At 34.2% G+C, this 22,822-nt stretch overlaps 1 protein-coding gene across 1 annotated transcript in view; it reads right to left on the bottom strand.

Moving 5' to 3' along the window:
• ARFGEF1 (ADP-ribosylation factor guanine nucleotide-exchange factor 1 (brefeldin A-inhibited)) overlaps window positions 1-22,822 on the bottom strand; it is a 133,318-nt gene that overhangs the window by 70,715 nt on the left and 39,781 nt on the right. Inside the window, exons 5-9 of the mRNA XM_012663112.1 lie at window positions 22,150-22,329; window positions 15,796-16,072; window positions 12,397-12,507; window positions 2,181-2,356; window positions 873-1,006 (exon numbers count right to left, since the gene is read on the bottom strand). Of these exons, the coding sequence (XP_012518566.1) occupies window positions 873-1,006; window positions 2,181-2,356; window positions 12,397-12,507; window positions 15,796-16,072; window positions 22,150-22,329 (878 nt within the window). The remainder of the gene's footprint in view (window positions 1-872; window positions 1,007-2,180; window positions 2,357-12,396; window positions 12,508-15,795; window positions 16,073-22,149; window positions 22,330-22,822) is intronic.

Below are 22,822 nucleotides of genomic sequence, written 5' to 3'. Positions count from 1 at the left end.
CTATTTCTAGTCTTCTTAATTGAAACACTCCATAGAGGTTTTTTTTGTTTTTTTTTTAATTTAAATAGTGTTGCTTACATTTCCTCCTATGTCAATATCCCTTTCTTATAGTTACTCGGGTCTTCTCCAAAATCTCTTTCTCCAGAAAGTTTTCCTAAAATTAACATGTGTCAATACATCAAGCTACAACATGAGACAGGTAGACCACTCTTATAACTCTCCAACTCAATCCAAGCGGTAATTAATTACATTTCAATCATATGAAATGAAAGATCTGACCAGTTTTGACTCAGAAAAATCACACTTTCCTAGGATTTAAACTAACATATTTGACAGAAATTAGACAAGTGACTCCTATCTCAAAGTACTTCCTGCTCCCTACAGAGAAAAGTATCATCCTCAGGCATTTTGTCAGACCTTAATGAATATGTATTATCATTCATTATAACTTTTAAAATGTATTTCTTTTAGGTTTTAGTGTCTTTGGACTGGCAGTTTCCAAAAGTCTAGCACGAGACTGGGAAACAGAGTTACGTTAACTCCAAAGTTACTTACAAATAAAGAAATAAGAATTCATCCATTCATTCATTCAATAATTCTTATTGAGGACCTACTATGTACCACGCACTATTCTATAATGCTCTCATACCCTTTAGGAAATAGTGTAAGGTAACCACTTACCAGTTTTGGAATTTACTATTTTTCAATACTTTTTTTTTTTTAAAAGTAAAATATACCCCCCCCCAACAAAAAAAATTTTTAAGGTTCTACAGGACAAGAAGAACAAAAGAAAATCCAAACATCACATTAACAATAAGTAAGTTTCAAGCCTAAAAACCTCTATTTGTTAATCAAAACAGCTAATGACTTACTTTGGGTCTGGCGGTCCATCTGACAGTGGTTTCATTGATAGTTTACACAATGACCTGAATACTAGAAAGGCATCCTTTTGTAAAATATGGGAAAACTTAGCACCAGGTGAAGGTCCTGAAGAATTTCCAGATTCCTAAACAAGTTAAGATACCATGAAAATAAAGACATTTGCCAGTGTAAAATCATTTCAGCCATTTAGTATATTTTATTCAATTCACTAACAGGTGGGGTTTCCCCCAACTACTGGAAGGGAAAGCAGTTGAGGAATCTGCCACATTCTTTTTCTATACTCTAACATGTTATGACCAAACCTAACAATAAATACTTTAAAAAATGCATTTTTTAAAACAATCCTTATTTACCGCCAAATAAACTCTTAAAATTACCCAGCACATGCTATTACTGATAAAAACCTAACATATCTCTGACAAGATACCTATCTCCAAAGGCCTAAATTATGCTTTCTATTACCTGTCATTGGGTATTTTATGCTTTTGCCCTGTTTTATATCTACTCTGGGCAGACATAGGCAGGGCAATGTTTAAAGTTGTTAACTGCTGAAGGTCAACAAAGCCAGAAAAACCTACTCCTGAATATGGGGCACTGACTTAGGATAGGGCTCCCTTATCTAAAAAGACAAGGATAAAAACACACAAAATACAGGGTAGGAAGGATGAGGAGGACTTGTCACTACTATGGTACTGATATCTCTGTCACCCTGAACAAAGGTTAAGATGAAATTCCCTAGATTTCTGAAAGTTTTCTTACCCTATGATACAGGTTGAGTATCCCTTAACCAAAATGCTTGGGATCAGAACTGTTTTGGATTTCAGATTTTTTAGGGTACTGGATTATTTACATTCTACCGATTGAGCATCCCTAATCCAAAAATCCAAAATCTGAAATGCTCCAATGAGCATTTCCTTTGAGCATGACCTTTCAGTGTCCTGTTGGCACTCCAAAAGTTTTGGATTTGGAACATTTTAGATTTCAGATTAGGCATTCTCAACCTATACTAGAATTATCTTGTGAATATGTGATACATATGTTCTTTTTTAAGGTAGTTTCAATTGGGGGGGGTGTGGGGAAGATATGAACACAGATGAGTCATAACTTAAGAGTTGAAAAGGTAGCTATCAAAATATAAAGGGAATAAACTGCTATAACTTATATAAATGAAGAAAAAACCCCCAAGTTTCTTATTTCCCCAAACTAAAATGAGTCAGTATCATCAACTGGAAATATTCATGAAAGGTGTTTGTAGCCTATAAATTTGTAAGATTAACAGCACCCTCACCCATTTATACCTGAGTATCATTGGAAGAGACTGACAATCTGTCATCAGGTAAGGATGGTGTATATGCAACAGAAATTGGTGTTCCTGGAATTCCATTTGCTTGAATATTTTCGCTGTCACTACCATCCTCTATAGCTCCAATGTTGCCGTCTGCACTTGCATTTATAGTAGTCCCTTCTCCCATATCTAAAATGGTAAGAATAAAAAACATGCAAATATATCGGACTTAACTGAAGTGTATCTAAAAAGCATAGAGTATTTAAAATGAAACAGTGGTAGAAAAGCAACGTGAAATAAAATATGTATTGGCACCATTTAAAGGTTAGCATACTTACTAGTAAGTAAGTATGCATTTGGCACACTTTCAAATACAATCCTTAAGTTGCTCTGGCAATGAAACACACTTAGCTGATAAAAGGCTAACCCGGATGTGCCAAAACAGAAGCTTACTTTTTAGTCTATATTAGAGTTTACTAAACTGGGTTCTAATGAATGCTAATGTCTTAAAATCTTAAGAATTCCTTGAAAAAATAACCATTGTCAAATCGGTTTAGAAAGTAGGCTTCTTTATTATATAGTCTTTAAGTTGCTAATATGTGCTAAGTTCTCCAAAGAGGATATACATACATAGTATTTCCAAAATTATTGCACCATAAGCACCCTCCCTTTTTTTAAGAATACCTATTATATCTCTAATAACATATCTGCTTTGGAACATAGCTAGAAAAATGATGGCCTACACCACTGAATATTTTTCATTATGTCATTCTGAGTAATCATACTTGTAATTAACATAAACAGAAGCAAATGACTTCTGGTAAAACAAACATAGATAATAAAAATAATACCAAGTTCCAGAACTACTCTAGGTGAAATGAAACTATTCCTTTCATGTTACCAACTGAAAGAGGCTAGTATGAGGGAAACATACTACACTGTAAAGAACACAGATTCTAGAATACATAAGATCTATGTTTCAGTCATGTCTCACCATTTATCTGAATATGTTATTTAATCTTTCCTTTCCTCAGTTTCTTTTATCAGCAGTAGAGACGATAAGGTCTATGAGGAAATCACCAAAACACACACACAATACATAAAGAACATAACTTGTGCTTAATAAGCGGTAGCTATTACTAATTTTGTTACTAATTGATAATGTGTCTCCAACTTTTGATTCAAGTAATATGAAAGGAGTAGCAGCTTCTGGTTCCCTGAAGCTGCTTTCTGCTCTCCAAATTAAAACACCGTGCAATAGATAAAACTGGCTAAAGTATGCTTTACACTTAAGTATAACATAAAAAAAGATATTCAGTAATAAGATACATTTGGAAAACTCTGAGTTACACAAAACAATTTCTCAGAGGACCTTTAGAGCTTTAATATGCTAATGCTTGATATGCTAAGTACTACTATAGCTTTTATTATCATATGTATATATTACCTATATAAAGAATGCTTATGTACTCAAAGAACTTTGAAAGGAGTCAGGAATGTTAACAATGATTATAAGAAACTTGAGTTCCTATATTATTTCTCAAGGTACTTATTCCAAAACTTTTTCTCTCTGCACCCAATTATATCTCTTCCTATGACTTTCTCCCCACCTCTCCTTAACAAATGAGATCCACCCTCTACTTAACTAAGAATTAGGTAATTTAACAAAGGCTCCCTCACATTCCCCTGCACTACCATAAGGTTCCTTTACATCTCCAATAATCTTTTTCTTCCCTCTTATTTAATGGGAAAAATATTCCTTTGCATTTCTAAATTAAACCATTCATTTGCCCTCAAATCCAACTCTTCTTGCCTTCAATAGTACTCCACTATTTTCTTTTAACATTACACTTTCAATCTTATGCACACAACTGGATCTTCCCTATTACCCAATAAACATATTCAAATCTTTTCATTCTGAAAAAAAAAATTCCTTCAACTCTTGCCACATCTTAGCTATTGTCCATTTTTCTCCCTCTTTATATAAAATTTCTCAAAGAAATGCTTAATATTATTTGATATTACTTTCCTCTTTCCCTTCTTAGGAAATTTCTCAAAGAAACAAAAACATTTTCTGATTTTATTTTCAGGCATTGAAGCCAGACCACCTTGGGCAGCAATCTTTACTTTATCACTTCCTATAAAGTTAACTTAATCTCTCAGTGCCTCAGTTTTCTCATTTGTAAGAAGGGGATAATAAGGTAGCTATACATCCCAGTATTTTGGGAAAGATTAAATGAATAAATACAAGTAAAGCACAAAAAATCATTCGGGATATACGAGAAGTACTTAATACAGTTAGATATTATTGTTTTCTCCTCTAACTATCCTCTAAACATAGATGCAGACTTCTGTTTTCAAGGTGGTGAATTGAGCCCATGAATTTACCTTTTCCCTTTGACAAATTCCACTGAAATTACAAGAAAAAATACAAACAAGAGACATAGTCTTTAATAGCACTGAAAACTAAAGAGGATAACACTAGACCATAAACTTTGAGGAATTCCTAGAAAATACAACAGGTTAAGGTCAAGGGAAAAGCCATTTAGTTCTCTATCTATGACTGAACACACGCAAAGAACAGGCCTACCTAAGACACGGTTCGGTTTTATCACGTGGATTCTAAAAGACACCAAAGCCCACAATGGCAGGTGCTATGAGGTATGAGGAAAGATGCAAATTAAAGAGCTTGGGGGACCATGCCAATGTCTATTAATAGAGCTGCCCGCAGCCATGACAATCTAGACTGTATTTGAGCACTGCCTGTTAATTAAAGGAGAATATTTGCTTACTAGGTCTCCTAACCTAAGAAGTATAGGAGGGGCAAGAGCAGTACACCAGCTAACTGGCAGTGCTGCAATAAACACCAAAGAAAAACCAACTTAACACAGTAGCGAAATCTCCTAAAGTTCTAGGCTCCTTTTCTGTTTCTACTTAACCACTGCTAACTAAAGCAGTAATTAAATGAAGGCAGCCTAAGATTCCCTAGCGAAGGCTGGGAGAGTGAGAACAAACCAACAAGTCTGAAGATCTCCCTCAGTGTAGAATATATAAAACGTTCACATCATTTATCCTAAGCTTCACTTGGCTTCGGTTTGCGCTAACAACACGGTGAGTGAGATGGGCCTACACAGCCCAAGGACGGCTAGAGCCACATCTCGCTCAAGGGAGGCATCTGCTTCTTAGTCAGTTCTCTGCTCAGAAAAGAGGTCTGCCTTTGGACTGCAGTCACCTCATGAACTCTGGAGAGGAAGGCCTCAAGAGACATGGAAAAGAAATATACATAATTATGGAGAGAGCTCTTTATAGATTGATCAAATCTAGTCCGTCTTTCTACAAATAGACAGAAATGTAAAGTCTACAGCTCAAAAATGAAGAGAAAGCACAACAATCTGAGCAAATGGTGAAATATATTTTATAGCTGGAACAGTTCTAATTAGTATTGTCAGTGATATGTGAAGGAATGTTCCATCAATATATAAGATTAAAGTGCTATGAAAAAGAAGCTCAGAGAAAAACAGGGGGTCTTGGGAATAAAAATATAATTACTGAAATAAAAACCACATTGGGAAAAGCAACAGAATAGAAATTACAAAAGTATTCACAAATTGAAAACCCCTTGTAACATTCTCTCTGAACATAGAACCCTAGGACGAAATGACAGAAATTAGAAAAAACTGTAACAGCAATGAGGGACATGATCTAGAATACTCAACTTCTGTATACAGTGAGATGTGGAAAGGAAGAATGAAAAGAATAGAGGAGAATTAAAAAAGAAATAATAGAAAATATTTCTAGAATAATGCTATAAAAAATCCAAAAGCAACTCCAGATTTAAAAAGCAAAAGTAAAATCACACCCATGCACACAATCATATATATACATATATATACACAAAAGTATCTTTTAATAAACTAGAAACAGAAGAAAACCTACTTAATAAAGAGTATCCTCCAAAAACAATAGCAATCATCAAACTTAATGGTGAAATACAGCAATAATGTTAAAAAAAAGAACGAGGTCCTTGCCATTAAAAACATTATTCAACATTTTCTGGAGATTCTAGACAATGTAATACAACAAAAAGAAACAAAAATGAGGTTTAAATACTGTAAAGGAAGAGACAAAAACAAATATACCATTATTCACCTAGAAAATCCAACATAACCAAATTTAAAGCTGTTAGAAATAATGAAGAGTTCAAAAGGTGACTAAATAGGAGATAAATATGGAAAACCAAAAATTTTCTACATTCCAATTAAATAAGGGAATGGGAAAAAAAAACCTAACTAAAATACTATCAAAACTGAACCAAAAAGACAGAAACAATTTAACAGGAAATGTGCAAGAACCAAAGGAAGAAAACAGAATTTTAGTGAATGACATAAAAGATTTGAACTTTATGTTTCTAGATAAGAAGACTCACTACAAAGAAGATATATCTCCCCAAGTTAATTTATAAGCACAATATGATTCCAATTACTAAATAAGCTTTATTTTTTTAACTTAATAAACAGGTTCTAAAGTTCACCTAAGAAGATACATTTAATAGGTATTTAAAAATTGATGAGGGGGACTTTGACTATAAAGATCAAAATGTACTATGAAGCCAAAATATTTTAAATAATTCGACACTGAATAGGAACAAATAGTTCAATGTAAATGTACAGAAAAAAAAAAAAAACCAGAATCATTTAGGATTAAATTGGTATCTCAAGTTAATTAAGAAAGGGTTATTCTAGAGGTTATAATTAGCTATCTAATTTCATACAATATAGAAAAACAAACTCAAGATAAAGAGTTCAATTCAAAAGTTGAAAACGAAAGTATTAGAAAAACATGTAGAATATTTTTATAATCTTAGGGTAGGGGTAAAATCCATTCTAAGTAAGATAAAAACAAAAATCACAAAGGAAAAGATGGTATTTATTAAATTTTTTGTGTGGTCAAATATCTGCTCAGAAAAGTAACAATATAAACAGAGGTAAAAAAGCAAAACAAAGCAAAGACTGACCAGAAAAAAAAAAAAAATGTACAATACATTGAACAAGGGATAATTTCTTAGTATGGAGAACTGTGGAAAATAAGAACAAAAAACAAACAAACCAAGAAAGAAAAGGACAGACAAAAGAAATTAATAGGCAATTCAGAAAAGGATAAATAGCTCAAATATATTCAGTTGGAATATAGGAAATTGCCAATGATTGACCTACAAAAATGACTATTTCCTGTGTTTTGATCCTGCAAATAACCAAAGAAATGCAAATTAAAATAAGATAAATTCCATCATTAAAGCAACATTACAGCACTGCATATAAAGTTTAAATGTCCATATACCTTGATCAAGCTATTCCTTCTTTATAAATTTATCCTAAAGAAAAAGTGCAAAAAGATGTCTATAGTAAGAATGTGTATCACAGCATTGTTTACAAATTTATTATTTAAATAAATTATGGGCCAGCAATATAATAAAATAGAAAGTGACATGAAAGGATAGTTATGGAAGGTACATTATAAAAAAGTACAGTATGTTCCCATTTATATTTTAATATATGTATGCAGGCATGCATGAAAAATGTTACTAAAAATACTTTTATAGAGCAAAACATACCATAACAAGATCAAAAGACTTGGGCAAATAGAGAAAATACTTGTAAAATATATCACAGAATCCCAACATATAAAGAATTCACAGCCAGGCATTGTGTGCATGCCTATAATTTCAGCTACTCAGGAGGCTAAGGCGGGAGGATCACTTAAGGCCTGGAGTTCAAGATCAGCATGGGCACATGGCTTGACCCTGTCTCCAAAAAATACAAATTAAAACCAAACTGAGATACATTTCTCACCTATCAACAAAAATTCAAAGTCTTACATTCTACTGGCAGCTGTGGATAAAAAGGCAGTCTCATATATTACTTGTAAGAGTGCAAAAGGGTACAACACCTATGAAGAGGAATTCAGCAATAGCTAACAGATCTTCATATTCATTTACCACTTGACCCAATAATCTCACTTCTAGGAATTCGCCCTGAAATAAACCTTGATAAATACGAAACAATACAGACGCACGAGGTTATTCACTGCAGTGAATTTATAACAGCAAAACACTGGAAACAACCCAAGTACAATAAGGGACTGGTTGAACAAACTATGATATATCTGTATAATAGAGCATTACACAGAGAGTAATGAGAAAAAAGAAGGAAGAAAATCTCTATCAACTGAAATAGATATTAGGTGAAAAAAATAAGACATACACACACACATATATATACAGTATCCACCAAAAAGTATGAGACAGAAAAAGAAATATGTGTATTTGCTTGCTTCTTTTATGTACTCCTCTAAGAGATAAACTAAAAGCCAGTGAAAGTGATTAGCTATAGAAAGTGGGTCAGAAAGGGAAGGAGCTGATAGAAGAGTTCTCTGATTAAACAGTTACGTAATTTTGACTTTGAATCATGTAAATATTCTTCAAATTTAAAAATAAAATTAAATCAACAGTTAACATAAGTAACTTTTTAAAAAAGTACTCTCACTCTTTATCCTTAGTACGACATATCCTAAGGACACATATAATTATAGAGAAATCTGAACTTGAACCTATAGGTTTATTGTTGTTAATGGCATATTGTTGGGAATCCGGGTTTTCAATGTGGGAAAAGGGAGATACAAATAGGAAATGCAAGAAAATGAGGTAAAACCTTGTGGTGTTGCATGTGAACTGGAACTATCAATATAGACTTGTAATTAAGCATGTGTTTCCCCATCTCTGGCCATTGAAAAGGCCTACGAGGAATGATACCTCAGTAGCAATGAGCACTCCTAGTACCCAGGTCTTTGTCTCTCAAAACAACTGCCCATTAAAAGAACAAGGACTCCTTGGATAACTAGGTGATTCCAGGGCTAGGGCAAGGGAAAGTTGAAGGTGAATCTAGAACCTCTTATTATTCCACAAATCAAGAAAAAGTTCAAAGACTAATGGAATCATGTGAAAAAGACATAGGTGGCTGGTCCGAGTGCAGTGGTGTTTACAACTAATTGATCACAACCAGTTATAGATTCCTTTGCTCCTTCTCCACTCCCATTGCTTTACGTGACTAGCCTTTTAAAGGAAAAAAAAGGACATAGGTGCTCACTTGAAGGGATTCCTACTAGGAGATGGGGAATAAAAATAATGATGGTAAAGAATTGCAACATATTCAGTAATAAAGGAATTCATGAGCCCATGGTGTTATTTTTTTAAAGGGAGTAGGAGGGCTCTTCTCTATAGAAAAGTGTCAATTAATAATGTTAGAATTAGAAAATCACTATATTGCAACCCAACGTAACATCTGAGTAAGGCAAGGATCATTAATTGGTGCTAAAACCACTAAGTGAATGGATCCTGGACTTAAAAAAGAAAAGGAAAAAAGGGATATAAGAGACACATTTTGGAACTGGGAACATTTTTAAATATATGTATATTAGATATTCTTGAAACAGTGTTAATTTTCTTAGGTGGTGAAGATGGAATTGTGGGCTTGTGAATGACAACGCTTTTAGTTGTAGAAGATATATGCTAAGGTATTTAGGGGTGAACTGTCATGATGTATACAACAAATTTTCACATGGTTCAGCAAAGACGTGTGTGTGTGTATGTGTGAGTGTATTTAAAGACACATAAAGCGAATGTAGCAAAATCATTAACAATCAGTGAATCCAGATAAAGGGCATACTGTGTTCATTGTACTGTTCTTTGAACTTTTCTCTAGGTTTGAAATTTTTCTGCAGAAAAATGAAAAAATTTTTACTTCACATTCAATGTTCATCCACATTAGGTGCTGGCAAACTTTTTTTGGTAAAGGACCAGACCGTAAACATTTTAGGCTTTACACGTCATATAATTTTTACTACAGTACAACAGCAGCCACTATAGGCAATATATGAAAACAAATGAGCATGGCTGTGTTACAATAATACTTTACTTACAAAAATAGGCAACAGACCAAATTTGGCCCATGGGCCACTATTTGCCAACCCCTTAACTATATTAGATTTTTAAAGAATGCACAGGCATGTAATGCTTTCTTTCTTTCTCTGATATATACTTTTTTTATTTTAAATTCATACTCCCTAAATTCGCAGTCTCTTCTCTAGTTTCTACATTTTCCCACTTGATAATCTTATGGCTTCATTATTAATTGTAACAGAATGATGCCTATCTATAGCACCTGCCTTGATATCTCTAGGCTAGAGTTCTATTTTCCTTTACACGTTTCATAAACATTTCCACATGGGTGGCCAACCTGAAGGTCAAATTCAGTATGTCGAAAGTAAATATTAGTGTCTTTTTCCCCCAAGTAACTTCTCCAACATGATTCAGTTCTACCAGTAGGAGCTCCTGTGCAGAAAAGAGGTGACATAGCAGGCCTGAGACTGTCTATCTTTAGAAAGGGCTACTTCCACAACTGGCCCTTGGGTGGCACCTGGGAACTTGTATTTTGGGAGGGTTCCCACTATTCCCAGAACTAATAAAAGTGGCATACTGTGCCTAAAGTGTTTGTGCGAATAGTATGGTTTGTGCTAAACACCAGCTTTTCTTCTGGGAATCTGGAATTTGGGTACATAGTTCTGATCATTTCATCTCTCAATGCTAAAATCTTCAGTAGTAATCCATTTTGCCCTAGAATGGAAGCCCAGAAAACTAAACCTGGAATTTATAACCCTCCAGTGGTTGGCTCCAAACTACCTCTTTAATCTTATTTTCTACTGTATGACATCACAAACCCTATACTTCAGCCAAACCACCATATGACAATTCCCAAATCTATCCAATCATTCTCTTCTCTCGACTTTAGCTAACAGAGTTTCCAATACCTGAAATAACATTCCCCTATATCTGCATGAATTCATGCGGTTTAAATTCAAATGTCACCTCCTATATGAAGCCCTCTTGGATAATTTTAGCTAGAAATATTCATTCTTTTTTCCTGCATTTTAATAGAATTTTAAGTGTTTATTTCTAATGAAACTTATCACTTTCAATATTGCATTAATCTATTATATATATACATTCCATAACCTCTCTCCTCCAGAGCATTCTCTACCTTGCATTAATTTTTGTATCTCCCTACAGAGCCATGCAACTGTACACATTCCATAGTATTTGTTGAATGAAAAGGAGAATGAAAAAATGGAAAAATGAGAAGGCAATCAGATGAATGCCTGCTTCTAGAGTTGTTCTAAGGGAAGAAATATATTTTTAGAAATGATGGGATTTATGTATAGCTGAAACAGTACTATTCTTATTCGAGATCCACACTGTACATTTAATCAAATTTCTAGAAGTACATGTAGCAAGGTACTATGCTTTAGCCCTGTGGAAGATACCATGAATTAAATAAGCTTCAGTGGATTGGCCTCAAATCTAATCTTATCCATAACAATGTTTATGAAAAATGTAAAATTCCTAATAATCATTCATTCATTTTTGGAGACAGAGTTTCACTATGTCACCCAGGCTGCAGTTCAGTGGCATGATCATAGCTCACTATAACCTCAAACTCCTGGGGGGCTCAAGTGATTCTCCTGACTCAGCCTTCTGAGTAGCTGGGACTGCTCCCAGCTAATTTATTTTTTGTAGAGATGAAGTCTCACTATGCTGCCCAGATGGTCTCAAACTCCTGGACTCAAGTGATCCTCTCACCTTGGCCTCACAAAGTGCTGGATTACAGGGGTGAACTGCCACACCTGGCCCCTAACAAACTTTAAAACAATTTTGTAATATAATCCAGTAGACAGGAACTGACCCTGTATCAACTATAAGTGGGTCTGTGATAATAAAGTTATAGGAAATGCTTTTTCCCACAAAGATATGAAATACTCAAAACCAAAACAATTTAAACATTTTTTTAAAAAGTTTACCACACTTAGGAGATGGAAAATATACCCCTGCCCCTCTCCCACCAAAAACAAAATATAAAAGGAATCAACCATTTTTTTAGTGGAGTAGGGAAGAATGGGTTTTTATAAAAGATTGTAACTGAAGCTTGAGGAAAGGAGGAGTACTTTTATATAATCAAAGATATTTAGATATTTTTCTACATACAACACACATGTACACACAATCACTAATTTAAGAAAGAGTTTATAATTTGGCCTTTTTGTTCCACATATTATTAAAGTCTTCAGTCAGATGAAATCATATAAGACAGAATAAAATAATTTTGAGTGAAATACACTACCTCCAACAACAATGTTCACCATTTCTTCTACAATGCTCTGTATAATGTCTTGTGGCTTTTCCTCACAATCATGGTTTTCCCCATCATATAATATATCATTTTTAGATAATGCTTTAAAAGAAGAAAAATTCAAGAGAACATTATTTTAATTTTTGGAGAATTTTCCTAAACATTTATAATGAAAAACTTTCCAAAGCAACAAAGAAAAAAATCAGATATATAAAATTAGAAGCAAATACATATTAAATCTTCAAAATTTATACCAAAACTTAAAATATTTTCCAAATTCAAGTCATTTTCAACAATGATTTATTTGATAAGCTATTAAATGACGACGCAACTTAACTGAATTTTCTACATTGGTCCTTTAAGAACCCAAACTTCTAGAAGTATTTTGAATGAAACATTTCTAACAAGTCCTACACACACTTACTTACATTTAGTACACACACTATTACACTAACCCTTGTCAAATAATATTAATATATTAAATGTAATTAAAGCCTATTTTGATTACTTAGGCACATCTATAATAGCAAGATTAACACTGTACTCTAATACAGTGAGGTCCTTAAAGAAGCAGACATAGGGCCATCTGGACCCTTTCTTGCTATTTCTTCCCCAATAGAATCTACATTTCCAATATAAAATTAAATTTAAGAAGTTAAAAAAGAATTCATTACCCAATTTAATGTTTAAAAAAACCCCAAATAACTGTCAATCAGAACTTCTGAATAGCGTAAGAGAAACTGATGAAATTTGATATTCCAGATAGCTTGTATATACTCTATTGCAGATAAATATAGGATTTCCATTGGGCTTTTTGAAATGATGAAAATATTTCAAGGCTGCTCAATGAGCACTTTAGGATGCTTAAGCTCTAAGATCCTGTCACAGGAGCCATTGTCCTATACCCAATGGCATCAAACTGCATAGTAGCTGGGAGTGCTACTGTCTCCACTCCCTGTCCCTTCCCACTATTATAAAGGACCACCATTTACAATGGTGGCTTCCAGACGCCTGTCTTCCCTGTAAGTTCACTGCTCCTAATCTACTGTCTGCAGCATTCTACAAAATACTGAAAGCCACAAGTGGAAACCAGATAAATAAGCATGTCAAGTCAGTAACCTTATTTTATAAAATATCCAAAGAGCATTCAGATTCTTCTGTGGAATAATAACAAATGTCTTGACAGATAATTTTCTCACCATTCTAAAGCATTTTATCTCTGTGTTCTAGTTGGCTAAAATTACCTAAAGTCTGAAAATTAGAGTTCCAATGTAACTAAATATATAGAGCCACTGTATAAAAGTGTACAAAATGACTAGTGAATTAAGAGTCAATCCTCACATAAATTAGCTAAAATAGATTAAAGTTAACAGTGACTAATATTTATTATATATAAGAAATGCTTAAGAGAAGTTAACTACTAATATTATGTCCAAAGTCACACAGCTAGTGACAGAGATGTGCTTCAGAAAATGCATCCTGAACCAATGGCTCTCAAGCAGTTTTCATTCATATCAACTGCTGGGAGAAAAACACCTTTAGAGTCAAAATAATCATGATGCCAATACAGGGAACTATGGCATATTCATAATTCTGTAATTTATAACGCTCTACAGTGGTACCTCACACATAGTAGATGTTCCTACTCTGTGGGTCTCAGTTCATGTTGTTTCCTCTGCTGGAAAATTTTCCAATTTTTTAGCCAGCCAATTCCCACCTTTATCCATCAAGATTCAACTAAAACATTATCACTTTCTCTATGAAGGTATTTCCTAACTCAGCAGAATTACCTTGTGCATGCCACTTTCAGGACATGTATCACATATTATACCTCATTTATGCTAACCTGACCCTCCAGGTAGGCTAAAGAACACATCAAAAGCAATGGCTACATATCCATCATCTTTTTAACCTGAAGTGCTAACATTGTGCCTAAGACACAGTATGTTCAATGTTTGCTGAATGTATAAACAAAGAAAGGAAAAAATAAAGTCCCAGCTTTATTAGAGATTAGCCCTTTGAATCAGCCCCTTTATAAGCTCACGATGAAAAGCAAGGGAAATTTTGGCAAAAAGGGCAGGCCAGACAAATGTCAATCACATAAGCAATATAGATTCACTATTAGCTTCAGTACTGTGAATGTTTGGTTTACCAAAGTCATCCCTTTTAAAGTAAAGTACGATTTTAAAAAAGTATACTTCTCAGAATGTTGGGGGGAAAAAATAAAAAGGCATCTATTCATGCCACTACTAAGTTATGGAGAAGATGTGGTTACGAAAAAAAATTAAGAGCTGAAAATAGATCACTGAAGTTTTTCCTCAAAGTGAAGCAAAAACACAGACTTCAGATGAATTGTGACTAACCCCTAACCATCCTATTTCTTGACAACCACACTGGATAGACAACATAGTTTTTACCACTGTTGAAATGATATCAAGCTAAGGCAAGGCAAAGGGAACAAGCGCAACTCCCTGGCAGTTTCATGTAACTAAAGCTGAAAATAATGTTTGGGGAAAAAAATAACTTCACGTGATTATCTTATTATTTACAGAGAAATTCATTTTTTGTTTTAGAGACTGGGTCTCGCTCTGTCACCCAGGCTGAAGTGCTGTGGTACAATCATAGATTCTTGTAGGCTGGAACTCCTGGGCTCAAGTGATCCTCCCATCTCAGCCTCCCGAGTAGCTAGGATTACAGGTGTGAGCCATCATATCTGGCCAAATTTATAAAAAATAAATATAATTTAATTTTTGTAATCTTGTAATCTTTTTTAAAAAAAAATTTTAACAAATATCCAACAAAGCTAATTGTAACCTTTTTCTTATAATTTTGCTTAGAAAAAATACTATCAGAAAACACCTCAATTGTGGTGATTACTACATACCAGGATATAAAAATAAATGAAATTTTTTTGTATGTCAGTTGGTTACTCAAAAAGATTTGTTTTTGCATTTAATTTCAGTACTTTTTTGACAATAATATTTTCTAAACTGATAAAGATTTCCTAGAATTTGCAGTCATATTACAGAAAATTTTACTACGTTACCTGTTTGCTATGAAACTAATCTTAAGAAGGAAACTGATGTTCCTATGCAACATGCTAATGGATATTTATGACCCTCTTTAGAAAGACGTATGTCCTCTAAAGGAAGTCTATAAATCGTATTGCTCGTGAGATGTTAATGCATGAAATGCATCATTAATAGATATACTGTGGGTTGAAGTAAATTAAGTTTACCACCTAGGATGAAAAAAGTCCACAATTACCAAAATGTCCCTGATATCCATTAAATAATATTATCTTTTCCACATTTCTTCATCAAAAACTCTCATTCCTACATGTTTTCCTTAACACACACCCGCCCCACACCCCCTTCTCCAGAAGATTACTTTCAGCTGCAGTTGCCTGATCAGCTTCAGTCTGTTCATTTTCTGCACTGGAAATATCAGATCCATTTTCAGGCTCTGTGTCATCCTGAAGACTTTTATCTACATCATTTGTATGGGGGTCAAGGTCCCCTTCATGTTCTTGGGATATATGATCAACAGTCTGAGGTGGCAAATATCTAAGTTGAGGTGATTCAGGCTCATGATGGCTTACTGGAGACTGCAACAGATGATGGTGCTGTCGATGCCTTTCTTTTTCCATTTGTTTGGCTTCTTGCAACTGGAAAGAAAGAAAATAATTTCCAATATTAGTAGAATAAGTTGTTTAAAATTTGGGAGGATAATGTTACATCCAACTATAAATCCTTTATGTAACGTGCCACCTTGTCTCTATGCTTGGAAATTATAGTCCACCAAAAACAAAATACATAAAATATACTAAAAACATTTAATGATGTTTATGCCTTTGGTGACTGGAAATTGGCACGTAAGAACAGAAATGAAAGACTTTCGCTATACACATTTGTCATTATATCTGGTATTTAATTATGTGAATGAACACATACACACACACACATAAACTCATTCACTTTTGCTAATACATAAAGATATACAAGAAACTAGTAATAATGGTTATCTGTAGAGAGCAGGGGTTAGGAAACGACCAAATGGGAAACAAAAGTGGGAGAGAACTTTTCAGTGTTTACCCTTATGTAGCATGTTCTTGTGTGACCTTGTCAAACATCTTTTAATTTAAAAATATTAAAATTTCTATTTAATAAATAAAATTGCAATAAGGGTTTATCTCACTCTGCCCAGTCATCTAATAATTATGAAAACTTTTATCTACAAATATCTAAATTTTATTTTAGAAGACCTGTCATTATTATGTATTAATATATAATTAATACATAAAACTGGCTAACTTACAAGATGCTAAAATTATTAACAATTGGGATCACAGGATTCATTTTCTAGTACTTTATTGCTTTTCACGCAGCTCTTTTGGTCCTCATGATCTGATATGAATGATTTTTGCAGAATAAATCTCCACAAAGATAAATATTTCACAGTATCAAATATCAACATATCATATGCTCCAATAATATTCCAGGTTATGTGGAAATACTAGAACTAATTATATGAATTTATAAAATAAATCTGAATTAAAAGATTTCAATGCCTAAAAAGAAGGAAGAGCCTTATAATCTACATGGTCTAAATTCTTTATTTTATAGATAAGGAAACTGATGGGCATGACTAGATGCACAGTTAAAATCAGAACAGAATTTTCAGATCAAAACTTTAGCCCATTCAATTTCCAAATTTACAGTGAGGAATCTATCACTTGCAATCAAATCCCACTCTTAGCCTAACTTCAACCAATCTGTACCATGGTTTAGTGGGGCAAATAAATGCTTTGGAATCACAGACAAGCATGGTGATAAATTCTAGCTTTTTCCACTTATTCCAGAATTGTAGAAATGCTAGCAATATCCTTGAAAAAAGAGAAAATGTTATTCTATGAAAATAAACTTTTAAACATTGTATATACATTTCTTACTTTCTAGCATAAGGCTTCTCAGCATCAGCTCTACTGACATTTTGGATCAGGTATTTCTTTGTTGTGGTGAGGTTGTCCTACTTTGTCCTAGGGTGTCAGCAGCATCCTTGGCCTCTACCCACAATAAGCCAGTAGCAGCCTCCTCACCCTAGTCATGATAATCAAAAAAATATCTCAAATGTGCCTTCAGGGGCAAAACATAGTAGTTGAGAACCATTGTTCTAGAAGGAAGAAATTAGTGTTTTTTTCTTTTGAATTTTAGGACTGAACTTTTTATAATAAAGTCTGACAAGATATGCTTTATAGAGTTTTATTTTGCGGAAGAGGAAGAAGAAGGTTACCAGTAGTAAATATAAATGAATTAGACTTCCATCTTAGAAGATTTCAGTAAATGTGGAAGTTAAATCATCTGTCCCCCTTTCCCTTTATTTTCTCTTTCCTCTTTTTCCCACTTTTCTATATCCAGTGCACAGAACTAAATATCCTTCGTAATACAAAACACGTTCATAGCCTTTCTCACAATTCAGTTATATATCTGTTTGTGTAGATACCTATTTAAAGTTCATTATGTACCACAGTTTGTAAGGTACAGATCAAGTCAATTTTGCTCATCACTGTATAAGTGAGGCCTACCACATGCCAGAACATATAAGGATTCAATAAAAATATGAACAAATCAAACCAATAAAACTTACATATCTGTTATTAAAAAGTGACAAAATTATTTTCATCCACTTCCTCAAAAATGCAGCAAAACCACTGTTTGTGGCTGCAAAATATCAAAAATAATCTACTGTCAATATATAGGAGAGGGACTTAATAGACTATGGTATATCCTAGGATATTGCACATTTATTTATTTATTTATAATATATATTTTTAGTTATTATGGGTACACAATATTTGTATATCTTTCTAGGATACATGTGATGTTTTAATACAAGCATAAAAGGTAAAGTAATCAAATCAGGGTAACTGGGATATCCCCCACCTCAGGCATTTAATATTTCTTTGTGTTAGGAACATTCCAATTCCACTAGTATTATACATTTACAACAAAGAATGAAGAAGATCTCTAAGGAGTGACATGGAACATACTGTTTCTAGGACATACTATTAACTGAACAGAGCAAAACACAAAAAAATATCTATAACATGTATGGTAGCCAGCCTTTAAGATGGCCACCAATGATGTCCACCTCTTGATTTTCACTGCCTTGTGAAGTCCCTTCCTACCACGTACCTGTGCGACCACTTCTGAAAATAAGGTAGATATTGTGGCTTCTGTCTTACATTCAAGGGGTGGAAAAAAGGGAGGAAGAGGAATGAGGTGGTAGGAATTAGGAGGAAATGGTACTTATCTGAGTATACCTTCTATATATAGCTCTGACTCTTAAATTATAGGAATGTTTTACATATCTAGAAAATAAATAAGTACAGTTGGCCCTCCATGTCTGTGGGTTCTGCATCCACGGATTCAACCAACTGCGGATTGAAAATATTTGGGAGGAAAAAAGGATGACTGTATTTGTACTGAACATGTACACATTTTTTTTTCTTGTCATTACTCCCTAAACAATACAGTATAACAACTATTTACGTAGCATTCACATTGTATTAGGTATTGTAAGTAATCTAGAGATGATTTAAAGTATGCAGGAGGATGTGCATAGATTATACACAAATACTACACCATTTTATATAAGGGACTTGAGCATCCATGGATTTTGGTATCCAAGGGAAGATCCTGTAACCAATCTACTACAGATATCAAGGGACAACTGTAATTAAAACCAACCAGAATGTGAGTGATACTGAAAATGAAAAACAGATAGTAACAAATGAATCTAACTATATTATGAAGGAATAACTTATCCCCACTGAAGAGCATGGGGAAGAAAGGAACTAATCTAAATAACTTTGAAAAGTAATGTTTTGAATGGATAATATAAAGCTAAAGAGAAAAAGAACTGGGCTGGGTGCAGTGGCTCACGCCTGAAATCCTAGCACTCTGGGAGGCCGAGGTGGGAGGATCACTTGAGGTCAGGAGTTCGAGACCAGCCTGAGCAAGAGCGAGACTCTTGTTTGTACCAAAAATAGAAAAAAATTAGCCAGACGAGGCAATGCGTGCCTGTAGTCCCAGCTACTTGGGAGGCTGGGGCAGGAGGACCGCTTGAGCCCAGGAGTTTGAAGCTGCAGTGAGCTATGATGACACCACTGCACTCTACCTGGGGTGACAGAGTGACAGTCGGGAAAGGAAAGGGAAAGGATAGGGAAAGGAGAGGGAAGGGAAGGGACAGAAAGCAAAGGAAAGGAAAGGAAAAGGAAAGGAAAGGAACAGAACAGAATATAAATGCTGTAACCTACTTAGTAAATTTGTTTCTGACAGTGGTAAGGGTTAGCAATTCTAAAACTAATGTGTTAATAAGATTGAACAATTACATATTGAAAAACATGAAAGCCAGATTTCTGTTTAGAGAAAGAAATTACAAATAAAGGGAAAAGTCTGAAATGAACACTATGGTGTTGCACTGGAGTCAGAAATGCCAGTTATAAACACATGGTTTTTAATATATACAGATGGAAGGTCACATACAGGTGTGGGGATAGAGTGGGGGAGGGGATTAGTATATAGACATATATTTCCTAACTCTATCTGCTGAGAGGGCCTAGAAGCAGTAACATGCCAGTGACAATGAACAAACTTAGAACCCAGATTTTGGTTTCTAAACATCATTCTCTAATCAAAGGAGCCAGGGTTCCTTACTGAAGTGGTTGACTCTAGGTCTGAAGTAGGGAAAATTCAAAATGAGCCTGGAACATCTTGAGATTCCACAAAGTATGGAATTACTCAAAAAAGGATGGGAGCTTCTCAAAAGGACACAAGGCCAAAAGTGGAATAGTTTGGACAACAAAATAATGATAGCTTCAGATTATAACCACAGAATAAAAAACATATCCATGAGATTGACATAAATAAATAAATTAATTAATTGGAAAGAAGGGAGAAGAATTTCAGTTAATAAATATAGGAGTAAAGAGAGAAACATAAAATCACCATTAGGGAAACATCACAGTAATAACTGCTGCCATAGTAATAACTGTTGTCAACAAGATCCACTGATAGATACTAAAATTGAGAAAGTAGGGGGGATTTGAAGAGAAATGTCTCCCCTAGACAGGGGAGGAGGGGTTGGGTATAATCAAACCTAAGGGGTGTGGTGTGCACTGTGTGGGGGATGGACATGCTTATAGCTCTGACTTGGGTGTGGCAAAGGCAATATATGTAACCTAAACATTTGTACCCCCGTAATATGCTGAAATAAAAAAAAAAAAATCTCCCCTAAGACAAATGTTAACTGTAAAAGAAAAACTAGTAATTTCACAGTGAAGGAACCTCACAGGTACCACCTGGTTAACATCAAGGTTAATATCACCAGCAGTAAGACACATCAACATCATGAATTCTTGACTTGTTGCATCAAAAAGGACACAACACTGTTTCAGAGGTATTCTAGCAAAAACTGTACAACCTCACTCCAATCACGGGAAAACATCATTTAAAGCACACTGAGGGGCATTCAACAAAGTAATTGGTTAGTATCCTTCAAAAGCATCAAGATCATGAAAGATATGGAAAGGCTAAGGAATTGTCACAGACTAGAGAAAACTACGACATAGTAACTAAATGTATGCTAAATGCAATGTGGGATCCTGGGTCAAATCCTGAAACAGAAAATGGACTTAGTGGGGAAACTACTGAAATTTTAGTAACATCTATACTTCAGTTAGCAGTATTATCCCAGTGTTAATTCTGCTTTTGATAATTGTACTCTGGTTAAGTAAGATGCTGACATTAAGGGAAGCAGGGTAAAGGGTAAAGGGGATCACTCTGTAAAATTTTTGCAACTTTTCTCTAAGTTTGAAATCAATTCAAATAAAAATCTGAAAGTTGATTTTTAATCATAAAGACCTAGGGAACTATTACAAAAAGATCCTCTAGTTACTGATCTCTTACCAATCAATTTGAAGCAGTTTAAAGTATTATAAGGAATGTCATGGCCCTTTAACATATGGGGGAAAAATATTTCATCAACACAGAAGTGTGCTTTGTTTATTTTTTTAGGACCTATTGAATAATTTTATGTCAGATTAGATAAAATTAGGTAGTTTCATATCTATATTACACTCTACTAAGCTTGAATGCAATAAAAATGCCAATTCATAAACACTTCTATGAGGAAGATAACAATAAATATTTTTCACATTCCATTTGTGAACTAAAAACGTATTTTGTCCAAAGTCAAACAGGTCAGTAAATCTCAAAACAAAACAAAATGCAATACCACAGACTTCCAGTAACCAGAACTGTAAATAGAAGACATTCTTCTCTACAGGCACATAGATTTCACTATAATTACTATAAACTCCTTTCAATATATATATATATTTTGAGACAGGGTCTTGCTCTGTTACCCAGGTAGGAGTGCAATGGCAACATCATAGCTCACTACAGCCTCGAACTCCTAGGCTCAAGCGATCCTCCTGCCTCAGCCTCCTGAGTAGCTGGGACTATAGGCACACGCCACCATGCCCAGTTAACTCTTTTTTTTTTGTAGAGACAAGGTCTAGCTACTACCCACGCTAGTCTAGAACTCCTGGCTTCAAGCAATCCTCCCGTGTCGACCTCCCAAAGTGCTAGCATTACAGGTATGAGCCACCGTGCCCAGCCTCCTTTCTATATTTAATGCCTGAGGTGTTCTATACAATCTCCCTCTTTTCTTAATACTTACTGCTTGGTTTTCCATGCGTGCAAAGATAACATTTAGCATCTGAGTAAGAGTAGCTTTGGCTGTTGTCTGATTGATGAGATTTTTGCTTGCTAGATAGATATTGTAACATGTTCTCACAGCTTGCAGTACAGTCCCTTCATGAATTTCTATGTGTTGTGATGTTACTGCAGTAAGTAAAGCCTTTAAAAAATAAAAAAGACAAAGTTAAAGAGATTTTCTATATCTAGAGTTTCAACACAAAAATATATAAGTACTTTTATATTAGAATTAAATCTTTCAGAAATAATTACCCCTTTCAGGTAATATACACGGAATTTCTACCTGCCTTGAGTATCATCAACTGTTAAAATATTTGATGTTTTCTTCATTCTGGCAGTAGTTTCCACACAATCCTCCCAAATTCAGAACACTAAAAAATCATTCAACTAATTTGTTTCAACCAGGTTTCATTTTAATATAAATGTCATTTAATTTAGTTTATTAAAATGCACAGCATTAAAAGCTGTCACAATAGAACACAGGTATGTCTCATGTATCTGTTGAGCTATATTGTCAACTTGGGAGCAACATATTGTGTCTTATTCACCTCCAAATATTTCTGAGATCATTTTTTACAGAGTAAACTCAATAAATGTACTCTTGTTGTTATTGTTAAAGATGTTTATACATGTTT

The sequence above is a fragment of the Propithecus coquereli genome, unplaced genomic scaffold (assembly GCF_000956105.1).
Source record: "Propithecus coquereli isolate 6110/MARCELLA unplaced genomic scaffold, Pcoq_1.0 Scaffold8, whole genome shotgun sequence".
NCBI lineage: Eukaryota > Metazoa > Chordata > Mammalia > Primates > Indriidae > Propithecus > Propithecus coquereli.
Note: the sequence above shows the minus strand (reverse complement) of the source record. Positions and strands in the feature narration are given on the sequence as shown.